At 41.3% G+C, this 22,164-nt stretch overlaps 2 protein-coding genes across 2 annotated transcripts; one reads left to right on the top strand and one right to left on the bottom strand.

The window, feature by feature from the left end:
- Positions 1 to 18,982: 18,982 nt before the first annotated feature.
- Trm7-32 (tRNA methyltransferase 7-32) lies at positions 18,983 to 20,202 on the bottom strand. Its single transcript, XM_065223004.1, has 3 exons — positions 20,007 to 20,202; positions 19,270 to 19,928; positions 18,983 to 19,201 (listed from the first exon to the last, which is right to left on the bottom strand). Exons 1-3 carry the CDS (start codon positions 20,125 to 20,127, stop codon positions 19,058 to 19,060), a joined length of 924 nt encoding a protein of 307 aa, XP_065079076.1. The 5' UTR covers positions 20,128 to 20,202; the 3' UTR covers positions 18,983 to 19,057.
- A 1,077-nt stretch (positions 20,203 to 21,279) lies between these two features.
- Ho (Heme oxygenase) lies at positions 21,280 to 22,164 on the top strand. The gene is made up of 2 exons (XM_065222914.1): positions 21,280 to 21,429; positions 21,512 to 22,164. The coding sequence occupies exons 1-2, from the start codon at positions 21,327 to 21,329 to the stop codon at positions 22,123 to 22,125; spliced, it is 717 nt and encodes a 238-aa protein (XP_065078986.1). The 5' UTR covers positions 21,280 to 21,326; the 3' UTR covers positions 22,126 to 22,164.

Below are 22,164 nucleotides of genomic sequence, written 5' to 3'. Positions count from 1 at the left end.
CTTCTTGAAAGAAAACACCTTAGGGATCAACAAATTACGTTTTAGATTACATCGAAAGGTAAGCTGATGTATGGAGCCATTTTTTTTCCTAATACTCCCCTAATTATGAAGTTAATCAGTAGTGTTACACGGTTATACGCGTTAGTGCCTGTCATACTATACCCTCGTGTACTGTATTTTTGTAAAAATGACTGAGGAATCGAATGGTGACGGTTTCATCTTGAGAAAATTTCAGTAAATTAACCATTTTGGTAAATTTTCCCCCTTTACTGAAGAAAACAAGTCATGATTTACTTTTATACGAATTAAGGCCTGTTATTTTGATCGTTCGGGCACTTTCCCTCTGTAAAAATGTGTGAGAAATTTAATGGTGATGGTCTCAATTTGTGATCATATCAGCTTGTTACCTATTTTTCCTGATTATCTCCTTTAAATTAATAAATCAAGTAGTATTCGAATTCACGCATGTAATATCGAATACTCGTTTATTATATCATTGTAAATATGTTTAAAGCATAAAAAAATGCTTGTCTCATCTTGCGCAATATTTAGATAATAAACATTTTGCCCGATTCTCCCCTTTTATTGAAGAAAACAAAGTAAAATCATACGACGCCACATTCATATTACCTCCTCAAGCACTGTCCTACTGAAAACATCTAATGGTGATAATCCCATCTTAAGTGAACCTCACATACCTTAGAAATAGCATTCAATAACTTTATGTATCACATAAAATGAATTATTTCAGAAGTTGCACAATCCGTGTTTCGTGTGTAAGGAAACAAACAACAATCAATCAACTTTTCTAAATATCAGCTTCTTTCCAATTCAGTTCCGTTTCAACTGATCCTAGCAGGTAATTCCTTACAGAGTATGTTCCTTACCGCTTATCTTTTTATCTATATCCCTCCAAACGATCATTCCTATGAACCAGTAAATAGAAAATACAAAGATCAGTGCTGATAAAAATCATTTATTCTACACTCAAAATAACTGAAAATGAAGACAACCTTAACAATAAGACCAACTACTTGCATGAATCTGAATTTTGACATAACAGCTTTCTCTTTATCAAAGCAACTTCAGAGTATCGTAATTAACATTTTTTTTCTTCATTCGAGTGGTAGGAAACGTAAATTTAAACTGCTGAGGCATTCCACGAAGGTTCGCAAATCGATCCTGATCGATCATTTCCAATTACGCTGAAACTTTGCACAGTTGTTCCTTTTTAGTAAAGGCGCCATTTTGTGCTCTCAGTTTTTCATATTGAATTACGACTACTTTTTGAAAAGGGCCTGTGTAAAAATAGTACTAATGAGTTTAAAAATATATATTGCCGAAACGCTTTGTTCGATTGATTTGGGGTCTAGAGCAAAGTTGTAGATATTATTTTGGCAATTGTGCAAAAAACATACACTGTAATAAATTTCGTTTGTATCAATGAAAAAAATTATATTTATTATTAAAAAAGTTAATTTCCAAAAAGTACATTTTTGAAAATTTTCGTTTTAAGCCTCATTGAAGCTAATAATGTTTGCTACTAAGTTTGGTGATGGTAAACTCAAAAAGTTATGGTTTTTTGAATATTTTACGATTTTTACATTTTCATTAAAAACACATTTTTTTTTAACCGTGTATATTTTTTCAAGAATTGCATTTTAATTTTGCACAACTTTTCTGAAGACACCATAGCAATCAAGCAAGCCGTTTTTGCAATGTATTAAAATGTTTATTTTATAAGCGCTTTTCTACACAGGCCCTATCGGAAAAGTAGTCGGGGTTCGCTATTACAATTTGTAACAGCGAATCCCGACTACTTTTTTATTTTAAAATCTCAACTTAAATCCACAAAATACATTTATCTGCTCTTTTTTACTTTTCTTTTATTCGAAAACCTTATGGACAAATGATACATAATTTATTTTCATTGTAATACACTTACTTTCTTTTTTTATTTACATCACTTCTTAAATACATCGAAAATGTTGGCATCATTATCATTACAGTTTGAGTATCGTTTGGCTTTAATTTTATTTTCTGATACAGGAATGAAAGAATGAAACTTTTGAGTTCCTTGAGTTATTTTTGCATTATTATATTGCTCGTTGAGGTGTGAAGCCATACATTCGTATTCCTCTGTTGTGGCAAAACTAAATGATAATTTTGTAAATTCTTCTTCTTTTCGATTATTTGCCCAATTATAAAGCTCTCTTGCATTTTTTATTGGATGTTCACGTTCTTTGCCCAAACTTGCTCTAGTAGCCATACGTTTTATTGTACCTCCAATAGCGTCACAAGGACCTTTCTCATGTGATGTTGCAAAGAAATGCCATTCGGCTTCAATTCCATACTTTGATTTAAATTTACAAAGGCTAGCAAAATTTTTCCGGTTCTTGTACTGTGACGCGGCTCCATCGGACATAAAATAAATCTTGTTGATATTTTTACTTTGGTTAATGCGTAAAAAACTTATCATTTTAGAAATAAATAAGTTAACAGCCACTGAGTCATGCCTTAACTCTTCAGAAATTATAATAAAACTTAAATGTTTAACTTGCATATTTTCTCTAAAATATACAACAAATGGATGAATGGTAGCTTGTTGGACATTCCAGTGATGAGACTGAACTTCATCCTGTAACACAAAGCTGTAGTTTTCAGAAAAATCGCAAGTAACTAAAAATTCACCTTCTTGCAAATTATTTCGTGTAGTTTTCAAAAAATTAGATTGCTGTGTTTTTATGAAATCATGTGGTATCAAACTTGTCAATTTCAAGCAGAAAAATGAAACAAACTCGTCTGCAGGCTTTACAATAGTTTCTAAATCACATCTATCCGTGGTAACCCACTGTTCAAATGAAAGCTGATCAATGCATTTTCCTCTAATTGTTTTAATAAAATGTTTTCTAATGCGGAAGAGTCTGGACAATCTTCACAACACCGTAGATAGCAATATGTCGTCTTGTTTTCACAAAGTAGGCTGTCAGTGAACGTTTTTACATCATTTAAATGGTTAAATTTTTTCAAACTGTGTAAAATTAGATTGATGTTTTCATGCGTTGAGCACACGCAAACATTGTGGGTTCCAGAGCTGGTTAAAAGTTTACATTGCTTAGGGCGGAGTTTTGCAAATGAAGAGAATCCAATTTTTACATTGCAGTGAATTTCATTGAATCGTTTATAAGCTTCTCTCAAAGTCATCATTAGTAATCTTTTTTGAATGGCTTGTCGTTTTCCTTCTTCCTGCACAGACACATAATCTTTTTGACCAGGCATTGCCCGGCTTATATCATCATCTTCAAAAAAAATTATGACTGCCAATTTTGTTTCATCACTTAAGGCTGTGCCATATTTTGCGGTTTTTGACGAATGACCTTCCTTTATCAACTTAGTCTCTGTTGCAATATATCTACTAGCATTAAATTGATCCATAACTTTTTGTGTTGACCATGAATAAGGCAATAACGATAAAATTAATAATTTTTCACTTCTTGCAGTGGATGCATTGGAAAACTTTTTCTTCATGTTTTCTAAAACTTCTTTGAGTTCATTCACTTCGTCAGCCTCAGGCTCGAAGTTGAAAAGATTCTTTCTAATACCTTCGTTGATTTCACGGTGCTTCTTTTCGGGGTAGTGGATGTAGTTGAGTTTTCCCACGTCTATCGGTGATACCTGGATTCCTGCAATGCCTCGGTTGAATATCTCGATGTTGACTGGTTGAGTAAATTCTTGGTACGATTGAACTGAAGTAACTGATGTCATTGATGGTACAGTTGTAAGGCTTTCACAGCTCGGTACGACAGGTACTATCACTGTAGTTGGCATCTTTGAGCTTCCGGCAACATGCTGTTCCTCGTTTGAGATGAAAAGAGTTTGTTTATCAACACGAAGACGACAGGACGTGCAAATGCGAAAACCAGTATTCAATCCTGATGCTTCAGAATATCCAATCGATTTTAATTTCTGGATGGTAATATTCGAAATATTCCTCAGCTCTTTCGAGCACTTGACTTCCTCGAACGGCCGAATGCACCTAATAAAACATGCTCGTTCACTCATGTTGCTTCCTGTATTAAAAAAAATAAAAATAATAATCTTTAAACATGATTTCATTGAAATACAACTGAAGGTTATGCTTACCTTTTAACCAAATGGTGTTACACTTATTTCCTATGATAACTTTTTAAGATGTATGCGGTAAAAAGCAATCTTTGTGATCAACTGCTTGTTTTCACCATTCAAACTCATTTAAGTATCAGATCGATAGGTATAATTTCTACATTAGGTACAGACAGATGTTTTTGGTGTTCACTACTACAGTGTTGAGTATTTGACTTATTACCGTTAAGATCACTGATACAACTATGCAAAATTGAAGACAATGAATAAAAAAGAAAATTAATCGCTAGTTTGAGCATCATTTCACTTTTATTAAGTTCTAGCTCAATATTCATCAAATGAATTTTTTAGTTTTGTTAGTAACGATACCTTTTCATGGTATCAGATGTAATAAATCCTAACTTTTCAATAGGGCCTGTGTAGAAAAACACTAATGAAATAAACATATCTATATTGCAAAAACGGCTTGCTTGATTGCATTGGTGTCTTCGAGAAAGTTGTGCAAAATTAAAATGCAATTCTTGAAAAAATATACACGGTTGAAAAACATGTGTTTTTAATGTAAATGTAAAAATCGTGAAATTTTCAAAAAATCAATGTACTTTTTGAGAAATTAATTTTTTTAATAAGAAATATATTTTTTTTCATTGAAACAAACGAATTTTTTTACAGTGTATATTTTTAACATTATTGCCAAAATAATATCTACAGCTTTGCTCAAGACACCAAATTAATCGAACAAAGCGTTTCAGCAATATAAATTTTTTAACTCATTAGTACTATTTTTACACAGGCCCTGTTAGAAAAGCAGTCGTGATTCAATTTGAAGAACTGATAACACAAATTGGCATCTTTACTAAAAAAGAACAACTGTGCAAATTTTCATCAAAATCGGAGCCGACAAATTAAAAAAAATTTAAAAAATTCGTCATTCTGTAGAGAATTGCTCTGCTCGAATGATATGATCCATCCAAGGCTGAAAAAAGAGAACAATTATACAGCAATGACCCCATTTTGTCAGCTAGCAAAGTATGTGTATCTTAAACATCCATCTTGAAGGAGGAAGATATGAAATCACAATTATGTGGAGTTACTGGAAAAATAACAGTCTGATGCGCGGAGAGGCTGACAGGATCGGGTCATAACTGTAATGTGAATATTAGGAAGATTTATCATCATCAAACTGTTCTTGAATTAATCTGGAAGAATGCTTGTGAATAATTGTTATACAGATAAATTAAATTGATAAACTAAATGGTTCAAACAACAACTCCAGCCTGTACAAAAGCTGAAAATAGGGAATCTTTACAATGTGGATCCTACGCTATTCTACTATCGATGGGCTGACAGTATTCAGTCTAGATCAATAGATTGAGCTATTTGAACCAAAGCCAGAAAAGAAAGAAAAAAAATATAAGAATCACTTCCATCGTAGTAAAGATGTACTACGTACCAAGCCATATGTTCGTCATATAAACGTTAAACATACACTAGAGAAAATCAAATGATGTTACGTTGCTTCTTCCAGTTGTGTTTTGATTCTGTTTTAAATATTTATCATTGAATATATAATAATAATATAATAGGACCTGTGATTTATTCAAACTCAAACTCCACGATGGTGCCCTTTACACAAGGATAAGCCTCTACTACCGATGATCTTTTAAACCTAGCGACAAAAATGCGCTTATGCTTTCATTCAATTCTACTTTTACGCGACGTTCGTTGTTTCGATTTGGTCTTTACGTAAGACGGGAACATTATCCATAAAGCCATGCCATTCAACTGACTTGATCAACTCACTTGAATTGAAAAAAGTTGAACCAGGCTCAACTTTTCAAGCCAATTGAATTCAACTGAGTTGATCATTTTACTTGCCTAATCTAAACCCAGCTTAAAACTTCCACATTTTTGGGCTACCGTGCCCCTCTCTTCACGCTTGCCGATTTTACCAGCGTACACATATTGCACATCTTTTAAGCTTTCATATATCGTCGTCAAAACCACCAAACCCACCACGACCCGCCGTGACTACCGTCAGTCTTCAACCACGGCCCTCATGATCATCATCATTGATCGACATGAGTACTGATATGCTAAAAACTAACTCACTAACTAACTAACTGGAGTTAAGTTTGCAAACAATATCGTCATCACTTTGAAATTCCGTAATGTATTTTAAACCATTAAATATTTTGAATGGGAATACTCGATCTCTCAGGCGTAACATTTGATGATGGCACAAGAGCTTTTGTAAACAAACGTTGTAAGGCCCTTACACGCGAACCGAAGAACGCCCAAATAAACCAACAACATCATCGGGTGGGGGAAATTTTCCCCTTTCGGATAATTGTATTGTATTGTTTACAAAAGTTTTTGTGCCGTTATCAAATGTTACGCCTGCTCTTAAAGATAATAAAAATTCATAACATGCATATCGCCGTTACAACTAAAACTAAACCTGACCATAAGGTTAAAAGGGAAGCAAATTATTTCATTTATCGAAATGATCTTCTTGATGGAACCTGTGGTAGCGTCAGTGTTGCCAGATATACCGATTTCCGAACTAGATACCGATATACAGATAAAGGTTCCTCAGAATACCGATTTATACCGATTTTTCAAAATAATCCAAATTATTATGGCCTGCTCGCGCTCGAATTTTGGAGAAAATTATGGTGAGAGACTTGTATCGTTTTGAATGCCTCAATTTTTTGAGCCTTCAGAATCCTAAAAAAAATCATCCCGAAAAATGTATTATGTTTGATACTCTTTCGAGTAATGTTTCCATTTCCTCACCGTTTTAGGCTACCCAACAATCGATCAATTAATATCAAGGAAATTGCTGAAATTTTAAAGGAGTTCTGAGAAACTCAGGCTATTTCCGAAAACTTCAGCAATGTTCCGAGGGGCTCATGCAAATTAAGTAAACGTAAGGAAAGTTACATGAACATTAGAATATTGTGAGAACATTTTATGGGAAGTTCCATACCCTTTAATGGCAGTTAAAATTAAAAAAAAATCGAGAAGATCAGAGAACTTTAATGCTAATGTTACAATAAATTCGTGAAAATTATGAGAGCACTTAAGAAAATTCGTAACCTGCAAGAAAGTCCAGAGACATTCAAAGATGATTAGCGATATTCTGGTAGCCTCATTGTAATCAGGGAAGTCCCGAGTACTTGAAGGATGATCAGTGAATTTCAAAACAGCCTCATTAACTTATGGAAAATTACAAGAACTCCCCCCAGGTACGCCAGCGTTCAGGCTGGCTTAGCTCCATCGCGCCCAACGTCTAGAACTGCCAATTTCGTGGCCGCTCGAACGTAGACGCCGGTTGCGGTCCTTACGGTGGCAGAGCGGGCTTCACCGTCCTTCCCTGGATGAGTTTCGATGACCTTTCCCTTGGGCCAGCAGTTCCGAGGTAGCTTAGGGTCGGCAACCACAACGACGTCGCCAACGGTTATTGGGTCGGTTCGGTTGAACCATTTGGATCGCTTGGTGATTTCTGGCATGTAATCGCTTAACCAACGCCGCCAGAACTGATTGGCCAGTACTTGCGACGCTAAGATATTCTGCCGGAGGGCAGCGTTGCTATCGTCGATGGTGGAAAACGGTTTGATTCCATTTGAAGAGCCAAGAAGGAAATGGTTCGGTGTTAGAGCGGGGGCACTGTCGTCATCAACTGGGACGTGAGTTAGTGGTCTGGAGTTGATTATGTTTTCGACCTCAACCAACAGATTCCGTAGAACTTCATCGGTTGGATTTCGTGGGGGGTTGATCTTCTGAAGGTTCCGCTTCACACTACCTATCAACCGCTCCCAACTGCCACCCATGTGTGGAGCGAGCGGTGGGTTGAATGACCACGTTGTTTCGGAAGTAACGAACTCCTTCATCACTTCGTCCACGTTCACCACTGTGGCGGCCTCTTACAGTTGACGCGACGCCTCTATCGGAGTAGATCCTTCTGGGCGTACCTCGGCGGGCGATGAAATTGCGAATCGCCATTATGCAGGAATCACTGCTCAGTGAGTGTACCACCTCAATATGGATTGCACGAATAGTTAGGCACGTAGCGAGCATTCCCCAACGTTTTTCGATGCGCCTTCCGACGGAGACCTCAATCGGTCCAAAAAAGTCAAGGCCCGTATGCGTGAAAGGTGGCGAGAACACGGCTAGACGCGCTGGTGGAAGATCAGCCATGATCGGCGGTTTCGGTGAAGCGTGATCGATTTGCATCGTTGGCAGTTCTTCCTAACTTTGGCGTATGCAGCACGGATGCGCGGAATGTTGAACCTTTGCCGAACTTCATTGATTACTGACTCATGATTTTGGTGATGGAATCGTTGATGGTAGTGTGCAATCAGTAGGTTGGTAGTGGGGTGATCACGTGGAAGAATTATTGGTTTCTTTGCGTCTTCTGTTGCGTAGTGACAGGCTCCAATTCTTGTTCGCATCCGCATGATACCTCTGCTATCTAACCAAGGCATTAGCTGGAATAGGCTACTCTGCTTCGGCACTGTGCTCGATCTGACGCAGTTTTTCTGTGCTTTATTTAGATATGCGGACTCTTCCGGATAACCCTCGCGTTGAGCAGATCGTAGAAGAAAGGCTTCAGCTGATATCAGTTCTTCTGTAGTTGGTGGTCCAGTGACAGTTGTTTCGTTGCAGAGTTTTTTGCGGCAGTTGACAGGAAAGCGGAGGACGAGGACAGCAACGTTAAGTAGACGCTTCCAGCTAGAGAAGTTTTTGGTATCTATTGTAGGTTCACATGAAGTGTGACACGCCATCAGGTTAGGACGAAGTTCTTCTTCTGTTGCTCTGCTCTTCGTTAGCTGTGGAGGCCAATCCGCTTCCAGCCGCTGTAGGAAGTCTGGGCCTACAAACCATCTGCTTTCGGGTGTAAGATCGGGTTTGGAGCTCCATTTGGTACCGTCATCTGCAACGTTCATCTTAGATGGCACCCAGCGCCACTCGTTTGCCTCGGTAAGATCCAAAATCTCACTTACACGGAACGCTACGTATTGTGTGTACCGTCGATGGTCTGAGTTTAGCCAACACAGTACGTCCCGAGAGTCTGTCCAGTAGTACTTCCTGGCTACGTCGATGGACAGGGCATCCGTTATCGTCCTCGACAGCCTGGCGCCAACGACTGCAGCCTGTAATTCTAAACGTGGAATCGATACAAATTTTAGTGGTGCTACCCTGGTCTTCGCGGCGACTATTGAGCATTCGACGGAGCTGTTTTTGATGAATCGCAAAAATGCGACAGCAGCGATACCGTTTTCGCTAGCATCAACAAATACGTGGAGCTCTACTTCCTCAGCTGAGTCGTAGGATAGCGATCGGTAGCAACGGGAAACTCTGACTTGCTCGACCTGAGGCAATACCTTCAACCACTGTTGCCACTTCGTAAACGCATCGTCAGTTATTTCTTCATCCCACTGCACCCTTGAGCGCCATACTTCTTGTAAGAGGACCTTCAGGAACATAAGGAAATGACTGATCAGCCCGAGAGGGTCGAACATCGACATTAGCACCCGTAGAACAACTCGTTTAGTTGGGCGAATTTGACCCAGCAGAAGGGCGCGATCGTAGCGGTTCCACCCGACCTTGTAGGTGAAGGTGTCAGATGCGGTGCACCACCACATGCCCAGAACCTTCTCCGTGCTGATTTCTGGCGTAAGGTCCAAATCTTTTTCGTCCGTTCTTTCTTCCCTGAGGGCTCTTAAGACTGCCGGCGAATTACTAATCCAATTACGGATCTCAAACCCGCCTTGTTGGTGTACGTGCTTCACTTCCCTTGCGATTCGTATTGCCTCCTCCTCGGTTTCCAGGCTAACGAGCATATCATCCACGTAGTGCCGTTTCTGGATAATTTCGGCTGCTCTTGGGTACTCACCTGCATGCCGCTCCGCATTCAGGTTTTTGACATATTACGCGCAGCTGGGTGAGCAGCAGGCCCCGAAGGTCATGACCTGCATCACGTAAACAACGATTTCTCCCTTTTCGTTCCACCATAGAAACCGCTGGCACTGTTGATCCTCGACTCGGATTCCCACTTGGTGAAACATTTCACGTAAGTCCCCGGTAAGACCCACTGAATTCTCTCGAAACTGCAACAGGATGAACAGTAGTGAGCAGAGTTGATCAGGGCCCTTAAGTAGGGCGGAATTCAGCGAAATACCGAAGGAGCATGCTGCGCAGTCCCAGACAAGTCTCACCTTTCCTGGCTTATTCGGGTTCATCACCGGAAATACCGGAAGATACCACACTCTGGGGTACCGCATACTGAGTTCACTCTCTGAGAGCTGCCTGACATAACCTTTCGAAACGTAATCCTCCATCATTCGATTCAGTTTTTCGGCCAGTTCTGGGTCTTTGGTGAGCCGGTGTTGCAAGGATTGATGCCTTCGAAGGGCCATAGCGTAGTTTTCTGGAAGGCGAACATTGTTGTGACGCCATAGAAGCCCTGTTGTATACCGCTCACCATCGTAAGACGTTAGCTGCCTCAGAAGATCCTGTGCTCGTTGGTCTTCGGTCGAAAGAAGAAGCTTCTCCGATTTCGTAATGCCGAGGTTCTCTAGGGAGAAATGATTCTTCACAGCCTGATGCAGCTCATCGTCTTTCGTTCGCTCACATGAGCAAACGTGGAAGGTGTAGTGAACGGGATTGCCTATGTTGTCGCTTTCTACATTTCTTCCACCGCAAACCGTCCAACCCAATCGTGTTTTGACCGCAACTGGATCCCCGACGTTTCCTTCTCTACTTTTTAACACCAAGCTGACTTGAACGTGTTTCATACCGATGAGGATTCTTGGCCGTGCACCGTAGTAAGAGTCGATGGGAAGGCCTTGGAGATAGGAATATCGTTGTCTCAAGTCATCTGCGTTTAGCGTCTGATGTGGTAGTAGCAGTTCTTCCACGGTTGTTACTAGCTCTGAGCCATTCTGCCTGTTCCGGAGATGTTGAAAGTGACTGATTGTGAGTCTTTTTCACGGCGCTGCGTTCCGCCTGTCCAGCGGAGGCATAGCGGTATTGTGGTACCCTTTAGATTCAGTTGGTCCGCCAATTCCTGGTCTATCAGGCTTAGGTGGGACCCCTCATCAAGGAACGCGTAGGTGTGAATGGAGCCTTGAGGTCCACGCAGTACCACGGGAAGATATCGGAATAACACTGCACTTGATTTTGTCTGGTGAGTGTTGCAGTCGTGCGTTGGAACGGTCACTACAGATGATGTTGCTCTTTCATCGTGAGCTGTGGATGTAGATGGCGCAGGAGCGATTTGATTGGAAGCTTTCTTGTCATTGTGGAGCAGCTCGTGGTGTTTATATGTGCATCCGTTTCGTCCACACGGTTTAGCCTTGCATTCTCCTTTGTGCCGGTTTAAACACTTTCGGCATAGTCCAAACTCCCTCACGATGGCCCATCTAGACTCCCTGGATAGTTCGAGAAACTGCTTGCATTTAGACGCAACTTTACATCCACCCTTGCAGACTAAACAGGATTCTGTAACGGGAGCCAACCTTTTCAAGGCTGGCGTGCTGCTGTTAAGTTTCGAAGTCGCATTGGGTTTGGGATTCGATTGGCTGGTAGCTTCGGGAACTGTTTCGGAGTGAGCGTTCAAAAATACGTTTGACTTCTTGTTTCCTCGCCCTTCGTTACGTAATGACTTCGAATCGTTTGAATCGACTGGGATCACGACGGTGCTGGCTGCCTCCGCCAGTGAATATAGCCAGTTTCCAAAGGTTACCAGGTTGGCTCGCGGCAGGGTTTGTCGATGACGTGCCCAGTCTAGTTTGAGCGATGACGGCAGCTTGTTCACCAGTTGGTGGAGGAGAGAGACGTTGTACATGTAATCTTCGAGCTCGTATGCATCCACGGTAGCGCAGAAATTCTGCACGTTTACTGCGAATTCTACCAACGTTTCTAGTCGGTCTTCTCGTACCGCCGGAAGTGCATTCACGTTCAGGATCAATGAGTGAACGACGGCTTCAGGTTGTCCACATCGCATCTTAAGAGTTCGGATGATCGCCGGAACGTTCGATGGATGCATCAGTAGACTGCGCGCCGTATCGTATGCCTTTCCCTCTAAGGATCTTTGGAGCCGGATAAAGTTTTCTTCGTTCGTGAAGCCGCACATACTTGTAGTACTGGCGAACATGGACATAAATACCGGCCACTCCTCGAACTTGCCGGAGAACTTAGGCAATTCTTTGGATATGCCTTGGCGAGCTGCTAGCTGCTGTCTGGAAAACGAAAACGGTTCCAAGTCCTCTTCTTGGCGTCCTGACTGAAGATTTGCGTCTCTTGTCCTTCGTTGCTGTTGACTGTGTTGCTCGCCCGATTCAACAAGCCCAGTCCCTCTCGCAAGAGGACGGAACGAAAACGGTTCGAGGTCTTGTTCTGGGCATCCTGACTGGCACTCGGTCCTTCTGTCGGTTCGTTGTTGTTGACTACGTTGCACATGAGAATCTGCCAGATCATTACCTCTCGTTAAAGATCGAACAGGATGATCACAGTGTTCTCTGAGCGTCTCATTCCGCAACTTGTTTGAGCGTGACTGGATTGCAGGTATATATGAACCAGCTTGAACTTGTCCTGAGAAGTTCTTTGTAGAATGCCTCTGTGGATCAAAGATTTCAGCCATTGGGGGATGCAATTCATCGTCCGAGCGAATATGGCTTGCTTCTTGAACCCATTGTTCGACTCGATCCTGTGATTCACTGCACTCGGATTCGGCCTCACTTTGCAACTGCTCCAATAAGCCGTACTTCTTGTCAAGGTAGGCCCGATGCTTTTCTGCCTGTTGTTGCTCAAATGCTCGTTCTTCCTCTAGCCGCTGAAGCTGTAGTGCCAGAACAGATCTTCGTGATGACGTCGATTTCAACGAGAATGCCTTTTTACTATAGTTCATGACTCCACGATCATCAGCCGGTCGTTCTCCTATCGGCTCCGACAGCGTATTGCAAGGCTTACTAATTCCGAGAGAGTTGAACTGTGTCTTCAAATGCTCTACGCGATTTCCTGAAGTGGATTGTGGGGGATTTACGGCAGATGACGAGGACGGCTGAGCCCCGGTTGCAGCAACACATTTGGGGCAACACCAGCTGACATTCTCGACTTCTTGGGTGACCCCAACACACGCGAAATGGATCCATCTATCGCACCTGTCGCATTGAACCATGTCGTTGTCGTCTAGCTTCTGACAGAACGTACAGCTTTGATCCGGAACTTGCTTGTCTCCTTCCGTGACCACCACCACTAAACTATTCTCACCACTCAAATCGATCACTTTCGATTGCTTCGACCGCGCACCTTTAGAACCTTTGGAACCGCTTTGACCATCTTTTCCGTTTTTCCGACCCGACATCGTTCACGTAAACGATTTTAAAAACTTGTCGAAATTAGTTCCGACTGACTGCAGGGGAGATTCTTCCGGTTTAATAACCTCCAGAGCAATATGTGTTACACGGCTCTTTATTGGGAGATTTTTAAAATCCTGTTTGGTTGGATGTATATATAGAAGCACAAGATTGTTAGCATAGTGTATAACATAATTGGTAGCGTAAATAAGAGTGTGTATGTAGTAGTGGTTTATAATAAGTTCTGTGTGAGTTACGTTTAATTCCCCTAGTGTAGTTCCGGATGGGTCATAGGAGGTAGAGATGGAATTTGCTGTAATAAGTTCCTTTAGGATTTCGAAGCTTGACATAATTCACTTGTTCTTACCGAGTTCGCTTTAGTTTTAGGAATGTAGGTTAGGTGTAGCTCGTAGAAATGGTTGATAATAGAATTAGCAATGTAAATAATTATTCAATTTAAATTACCTGAATTCAATAGTAGATAGTTTAGATTTAGGTATAGAATTAAGGATAGATTTAATCACTAACTTTAAGAACGGTTATAATCGCGTGTGCAGCTACTTGCACAGAAATTCAAAACAACCCAAAATTAAGTTCTTTTCACTCATCTCCCATGTTCCGTACGATAAGCCAAATTTGGGTAAACCGGCTCAAAGTAGTTTGCATTTAAGCACGGCAAAAAAAATTACCCATCGCTAAGTTATTTTCAATTTTTTCTACCCAAAATTAAGTTCAATTAACTCAAATTTGGGTATATCGCATATTACTCAATTTTGGCTTCTCGTACGGGACTAGACGGTTGAGTCGAATCTTTCGTTCTATTTTTGACAACAATAGCGAGAGGAAATGAAACGGGCAGAGGTCAAATAACTCAAATTTGAGTTTAAAAAACTCAAGCGGTGGGTAGTTTTGTTTTTCTGTGTGGATTTTGTTGTTTTTTTTTCTTCTTCCTACATACGCTATGTACGATCGTTGACGGACAGCTCCGCTGTCACCTTGCATCAGTGCCGCCGGCACGGTGGGGGCAGGGCTGTGCATTTAAAAAGGGCGCGTGCTGTCCACTGGGACAGCCAACAGTACGTACAACTGGAAGAATACATTAAATGATCGGCCATCAAAAAGATTTTTAAAACCAAGCGCTTTCATACACAAAAGTTACACGATCTTTCAAAAATCAGTGCCTTGCTTCCAACTTAAGAATCATATCAATTGACTGTTTCATGGCCCCTCCTTGCATCAATCATATCTTTCGATGGTTAATTCGTCGAACGAGGTTGAAGATATGATCACTGTGCTACAGTGGAACTGCCGTAGTCTAGTGCCTAAACTAGACTCGTTCAAATTTTTACTTCACAATTCTGATTGTGATATATTTGCTCTCTGTGAAACATGGCTTTATTCCGATAAAGAACTCAACTTCCACGATTTTAACATTATACGCCTGGATAGAGACGATTCTTATGGAGGAGTACTTTTAGGGATCAAAAAGTGCTACCCTTTCTACAGAATTTCCCTTCCTGCTCTATCAGGCGTCGAAATCGTCGCTTGCCAAATAAATGTGAAGAACAAAGACCTTTGCATAGCTTCATTTTATGTTCCACCAAGAACCTCCATTAGCCGTAGTCAACTCTGGAATCTAGCTTCGATTCTTCCATCCGCAGTATTAATTCTGGGTGATATGAACTCCCATGGTACTGGGTGGGACGATCTATGTGATGACAATAGAGTGGCTATTGTTTACGATTTATGCGACGATTTCAACTTGACTATTTTGAACACTGGTGAAGCGACACGTACAGCAAAACCTCCGGCTCGAGAAAGCCGACTCGACCTATCTTTGTGTTCAAGATCGCTATCATTGGATTGTCTGTGGTTATCAATGATCCGCATGTTAGCGATCATTTGCCAATCATCATTTCAATTAAGTGTGCCCCTCACTCTGCAGAACCATCTGGAGTTCCATTTGATCTTGATTTGAAGGAACATAGATTGGCAGAAATATGCAACGGCGGTGACAATCGGTGCCGAATCAATAGATACGCTTCCACCATTGGAAGAATATCGATTCCTCGCCGATTTGATGTACAAAAGCTCATAGGAAGCACAAAAAAGAAAAGTTCCAAGTGCGCCCTTCAAAAGGAGACCAGCCACACCTGGATGGGACGAAAAATGCACAAAATTGTATGTAGAAAAATCTGATGCTTTCAAAGCTTCTCGTAGACACGAAACCTCCAAAGCTTGAGACAAAGCTGAAACAATTAATCAAAGCAGAAAAACGCGGTTATTGGCGCAATTTCGTCGAGGGACTCTCACGAGAAACCTCAATGAACACCTTGTGGAGGGTGGCTCGCAACATGCGTAACCGCTCATCTTCTAATGAGAGTGAAGAATACTCCAACCTAAAAAGGTCTGTCCGGACTCAGTACCAGCACAACACATTCTTCGAGAAGCGTCTCCGAGCGGCAGCTCTCTGGATAGATCATTCACAATGCGGGAATTCTCTATGGCTCTTCTTTCATCGAACAACTCCTCACCGGGAAGCGATATGATTAAATTTAATCTTCTGAAAAATCTCCCAGATATCGCTAAAAGACGCTTGCTAGACTTATTCAATTCCTTACTAGAAAACAACATTATACCACCTGAATGGAGACAGGTCAAAGTAATAGCCATTCGAAAACCTGGCAAACCAGCGTTTGACCATAACTCATACCGTCCGATTGCGATGCTTTCGTGCATTAGGAAATTGTTGGAGAAAATGATCCTTAGGAGACTTGATCAGTGGGTCGAAACTCGAAACAAATAACTTGCTATCAAATACACAGTGGGTTCCACAAGAGCAAAGGAACAAACGATTGTCTAGCGCTGCTTTCCACAGATATTCAACTGGCCTTTGCGCACAAGGAGCAATTGGCTTCAGTATTCTTGGACATTAAGGGGGCTTTTGATTCAGATTCCATTGAAATTCTGTCAGACAATCTGCACAGATGTGGACTTTCTGGAATTTTAAATCATTTCTTGTACAATTTGTTGTCAGAAAAGCAAATGAACTTTTCCCTTGGTCAACTGACAACTTCCAGAATTAGCTACATGGGCCTCCCCAAGGCTCATGTCTCAGCCCTCTTCTTTATAACTTTTATGCCAAAGATATCGACAACTGTTTGGCAGAACAATGCACAAATGACAACTTGCAGATGACGGTGTGGTTTCCGTAAGAGGTCCACATGCCGTGAACTTGCGAGGACCATTGCAAAGTTCCTTAGATAACTTGTAGTCTTGGGCTAGGAATCTAGGGATCGAATTCTCGCCGCAGAAAACTGAACTGGTAGTGTTTACTCGAAAGCGGTACCCAGCCCAAATGCAGCTTAATCTTTTGGGCAGAAACATTACCCAATCATTGTCTTTCAAGTACCTTGGGGTCTGGTTTGATTCAAAGTGCACTTGGAATACCCATATTACGTATTTGCAGCAAACATGTCAGCAGAGGATCAACTTTCTCCGTTCAATTTGCGGCACATGGTGGGGTGCTCATCCGGGAGACCTCATAACGCTTTATAAAACAACTATTCTCTCTGTTCTAGAGTACGGCTCTTTCTGCTTTCTCTCGGCAAGAAAATGTCACCTAATAAAATTGGAACGAATTCAATATCGTTTTCTGCGTATTGCTCTTGGCTGTATGCACTCAACGCATAACATGAGTCTCGAGGTCCTGGCAGGAGTAACACCCCTCCAGAGCTCCTCTGGGAGCTCTCTCTCAGAATACTAATCAAATGCGGAGTGACGAACACACTTATAATTGATAATTTTGAAGAAATTCTTGGGCTGAACACACAATCTCGATTTATGAGAATCTACCACCACTACATATCGTCAGATATGTGTCTTCCTTTTTACACTCCAGACCGTGCTCACTTCACCAATCGCAGTTCCTCATATGCTCTGACCATGAAACAAGACACTCATGGGATTCCCGATTAACTTCGACCTATTATTATCCCGCGTATTTTTACTGAAAAGTACCAAAATTGCGTGAACAGATATTTTACAGACGGGTCTCGCCTCAATGGATCCACTGGCTTCGGTGTCTTCAATGAAAACTCTAGCGCCTTCCGCAAACTCCAGGAACCTTTTTCCATTTTTATTGCTGAGCTGGCAGCAATCAACTTCGCATTGGGGATGATTTCCAACATGCCCGCAGACCATTACTCGGATAGTCTCAGTTCGATCGCGGCAATTCGGTCGATGAAACAAGGTAGGCACTCATCTAATTTCCTTTCAAAGGTAAGGGAGCAGATGAGTGTGCTGGTCGAAAGATCATATATGATTACCTTTGTATGGGTCCCCTCACATTGCTCAATCCCTGGCAGGAAGGCGAATTTTATGACAGGCAAATGTCACACGATGAATTTTACCATTTAGTGCGTCAGAGTACCCTTTCGAGTTGGCAAACCGATTGGAACAATGGAAATCTTGGACGGTGGTTACATTCAATTATTCCTAATGTTTGTTTGAGAGCGTGGTTTAAAGGCTTGGACATAAGTCGTGACTTCATTCGCGTGATGAGTAGACTTATGTCCAACCACTACTCGCTAGATGCTCATCTCAATAGAATAAACCTCGTGGACAGCAACATCTGTCGGTGTGGAAACGGTTACGATGACATCGATCACGCAGTTTGCCAATGTACGGAGAGCCACCAGAGAGCGACTTTTGAATACCCTTGAGGCCCAAGGAAGACAACCCTATGTTCCTATCAGAGACTTGTTGGGAACTCGCGATATCTGCTATATGCAGTCGGTTTATGTGTTTCTTCCAGTGTTGGAAAAGTTCGCGATATTTCACGAAATTCACCAAGGGAAAAGTTCGCGAGTCATAGTGAGTTTTCGCGAACTTTTCATCACTGGTTTCTTCAAATGTCTAATATAAGAATTTAATTCCTTTGTCTTTTGTCTCTCTTTAATAGTTTCTGTTTGTCTTGTCCCCACACGCGATTGAGCCTTCCAAATAAACGAACTAGTTAAAAAAAAACCTTTCAAAACATGATTTGAGTACCTACATACATTGATTTGATAACACGATTGTCCTTGTTAATATCACCTGAAACTCGTTGGAAAACTGCATGAAGACAAAATGTCGCTTTTGTAGGTGACTTCCATCCTGGGCGGCTGCTTACTTAAATTATCAAACAAAAGTTATACCTATTATGTAACCGCTTTACCGTGGAAACAATGCTTAGTCTGCGTTGTGGTTATCATAGACGAGAATTGGATACTAGCATAACTATATACCGGAAAAAAGTTACAGCATATTGACTAAGGTAAGGTTTCCTTATTAAGGAGGCTTTCAGCCTGGGGCTGGTTCTCCTCCGGCTGCATATTGACTATCTAAGCTTCTATAGGTTACGTTTCCAGTGGCAGCTAAGCTATACGGAAAGTGATATATCAATAGGCAATACATACCAACTGGTTTGAGCACATACTTACACCAAAAGCATTTTAATCGTGTATTTTAGGAAGAGAAAATTTCAAGAGAATCGCACACCGGCATACCGGTAAAGCTGAATCTGAAATTTAGTCTTTCTTTTTATCATACTCTACCTTAATGCTGCCATGCTTTAAGGAGGTCGTTTTCATTCGCTCCAACACCTCACTGTACGCTGGCGCCAAGGGCTTCTGTACAACATCCCGATATTCGTAGTCCTTCTCCGGATCGAGCTAAAATCGAAATAATTCTCTTAGCAAATGCGAATAACAATCAAACGGTTTAATGCCAATAAAATTACATTCAAACTGTACGACATATCGGAATCGTAGCCACGTAAATCTCCACAAACGATAAACGGAATGATTGAACGGTTAACTTCTGACTCAGTCTCACCCGCAATCTTTTGCACATCATCCAACATAGGATTGATCATCTGTGGAATGTATCCCTCCGGCGGCTTGTAGGTCTGGCACACTACAAAAGCCTCGATGCTGGAGTTTCGAGAACTGGCCGGCTTGGCGATGGAAACCTTCTCGAAGAAGATGCGCAACTGCGAGTAGAGCAGGGTGGTGTCCTTTCCGCGGAAAATCTTCGCAATAAACGTCCCACCCTCGATCAGGACGTGCGTCGTAATGTTGAGAGCTGCTAGCAGCAGCTGAGATTGGATGTACTCGTCGATGTCATGTAACCCGGTCACATCGGGAGCACCATCGCAGATGACCAGCTGTGCCTTTTGCCCGTTTCCGAACTGCTCAATGATCGCAGTTGCCGTGCTCAGTTTGGTAATGTCTCCCTGAAGCTGGGTAACACCTGCCAACGGTGCCATTGCCTGCAGATCGACGGCAATAATTTTAACCTCTTCGGTGGCATCTTTGTCCCGGTTTTCGTACAGCTTTTTCGACAACACCTGACTCCAGCTGCCGGGTGCAGCACAAAGGTCCACGGCCCGTGTCACACCTGTTCGGATGAGATAGGTTCGGAATGGGATTTATTGTGTGGCCAATCTTAATATTATATGTAGGTAGATGTACATACCTTCGAAAATGTTGAACACCTCGTCGAGGTGAATCAACTTGAATGCACTACGAGCCCGCCAGCCTTCCTCTTTGGCCCGTCGGTAGTAAATATCGCGTTTATCTTTACTGGTTTTACCCATCGTGAGCAAACGCTGGCTAGAATTATGCTGAAAATTAAAGTTATTGATTTTCCTGGATCACACTCGCTGATCCTGCGCAGAAACACTGTTCTTGCTCAACTTTTCAAATAGACTAATGTACATTGATCGATTCTCTAAATCGACTTTGTCTTTGAATCGCCATGGTCGTGTTAAGGCATTTGCGGATATTTTCGACACACAATTCGGCAAAAAAAAAAATCATGATTCAGCATCCAATACGAAAAATACATCAGGAAACGTTTTTGTAGCCGCGTTATTAACGAAAGATAAAGACGTCTATTTGAAAAGTTGAGCCAGTATTTTGTTTTGTTTTATGCTCGTGCGTTTTGGTCGTCTTGTAGCTGTCAAAACTAATTCAGGGCTGTGCAAAATAGAATGGTGTCATTTTGACTGGTAAGTTGTTGAGACAACAATAATTTTAATGGTTTGAAACAAGGTTGCAAAGACTCATTTCAGCTAAAACAATGTTTTTCTAAATTATGAAATAATTAGATGCCATGATCAAATTTTGAATTGGTAGGATACAAGAAGAGGTTGCAAAGAATGTTTTTGACATATTAAACCTGTTTATTTCACTTCATGAGAGTCACAATCAGCGATTTTTCACAAACTCACTCACTCACTCACTCGCTCACTCAGCGATCAGCAAATCGCTGATTGTGACTCATAGAAAGCAAAATTTACAGGTTTTATGTTTCCAACGCATACTTTGTAACCTCTTCTTGTAAGTTACAAGTAAAACATGCCATCATACCATCTTTTGGTTTTATTATTCCTAAAAACATTATTTTAGCTGAAATGAGTCTTTGCAACCTTGGTTTGAAACATTTAAATTAAATTTGCAATTAAATTGCCCAAATGTTATTATTCATTTGAACATTTTATTTATTGTTTGTATACTTGACCTTTATACGTCTTACACATAAATCAAAAATCATCGGAAAACCCCGTTCGAAGTGAAACCGTATTTTCCTTGAAAGTTTCATTATGACTGTTGTCTTAGCATTTTGAGTTTCGACGTCAGCTCTCGGTTTGTTGTTATTGGCATAAACTTTGCGAGGAGGAACAGATCGGTTGTATTATTCACAGCTGATCTTTTGTTTCGGGGCTGCACCGCCAGGAGCTGCCTAACGGTAACTGTAGTAATACGCACTATTGTTTTCATTTCGCACCAGGATATGGCTTCGAGCAAGATGATGTCGTTCACGAAGGAAATGCGTGTGGCCACACGTGACATTCACAACGTCAGCGATGCATTGGTCAATGCAAAGCTGGCCTTCGGTAAGCGTGAATAAAAATGATTCTTTCATATTTACCATCCAACTGTTCTTTGTTCTCACGCCCACGTCCATGTGTGGCGCAGCTCTTTATGATAGCGCAGTTTGGGCGGAGGGACTGCTGATCTTCTACGAAATATTCAAATATCTGGAACAGAACGTGTCCCACGACTTTCTTCCGGAGGAATACCACCGGACGCAACAGTTTGAAGAGGACTTGCAGTTCTATCTGGGAACGGATTGGAAGGCCAAGCACCAACCCCGGAAGGAGGTCTGTGACTACATAAAACACCTCGAGAAAATCCAGCGTGAAAATTCAAACTTGTTGGTTGCGTATGTTTATCACCTCTACATGGGACTGCTGTCCGGAGGACAGATTCTGCAGAAAAGGCGCAATATTTCCAAAAAGTTTAATCCTTTTGCCAGTAAAGGCAAGGAAGGAGCTGCGTTGACTACATTCGAAGATCACAGCATCTACGAGTTGAAGCAGAAGATGAGGAAGACCATCGATGATTTTGGGGTCCGCTTAGATGACGACACTAAAATGCAGCTGATAGAGGAAAGCAGGAAGGTGTTTGAAATGAACAATGAGATTATTAAAACTGTGAAGGGCGTCAATAGGGCAAATCTTAAAACGTTAGGTTACATATTGCTCATAATTGTTGCTTATTTGATTTTGAAGTTTTTGATGACCAAATAGAGAGTAAAGCACGATTTCATAAGTAGGTATTAAGAATCT

Source organism: Ochlerotatus camptorhynchus, unplaced genomic scaffold, assembly GCF_037179485.1.
Source record: "Ochlerotatus camptorhynchus isolate MF236.1 unplaced genomic scaffold, CSIRO-AGI_Acam_v1.1 ptg000182l, whole genome shotgun sequence".
NCBI lineage: Eukaryota > Metazoa > Arthropoda > Insecta > Diptera > Culicidae > Ochlerotatus > Ochlerotatus camptorhynchus.
The sequence above is the reverse complement of the archived record's forward strand: the minus strand, read 5'-3'. Positions and strand labels throughout refer to the sequence as shown.

What these genes read in the sequence shown, in the direction of transcription:
- Ho (XM_065222914.1), top strand. Translation starts at nt 21,327, where the DNA reads ATGGCTTCGAGCAAGATGATGTCGTTCACGAAGGAAATGCGTGTGGCC. An exon ending in CAATGCAAAGCTGGCCTTCG is followed by an intron (nt 21,430 to 21,511) that starts GTAAGCGTGAAT and finishes TGTGTGGCGCAG; the next exon opens with CTCTTTATGATAGCGCAGTT.
- Trm7-32 (XM_065223004.1), bottom strand. Translation starts at nt 20,127, where the DNA reads ATGGGTAAAACCAGTAAAGATAAACGCGATATTTACTACCGACGGGCC. An exon ending in GGTGTTCAACATTTTCGAAG is followed by an intron (nt 19,929 to 20,006) that starts GTATGTACATCT and finishes TCATCCGAACAG; the next exon opens with GTGTGACACGGGCCGTGGAC. An exon ending in ATATGTCGTACAGTTTGAAT is followed by an intron (nt 19,202 to 19,269) that starts GTAATTTTATTG and finishes TTTCGATTTTAG; the next exon opens with CTCGATCCGGAGAAGGACTA.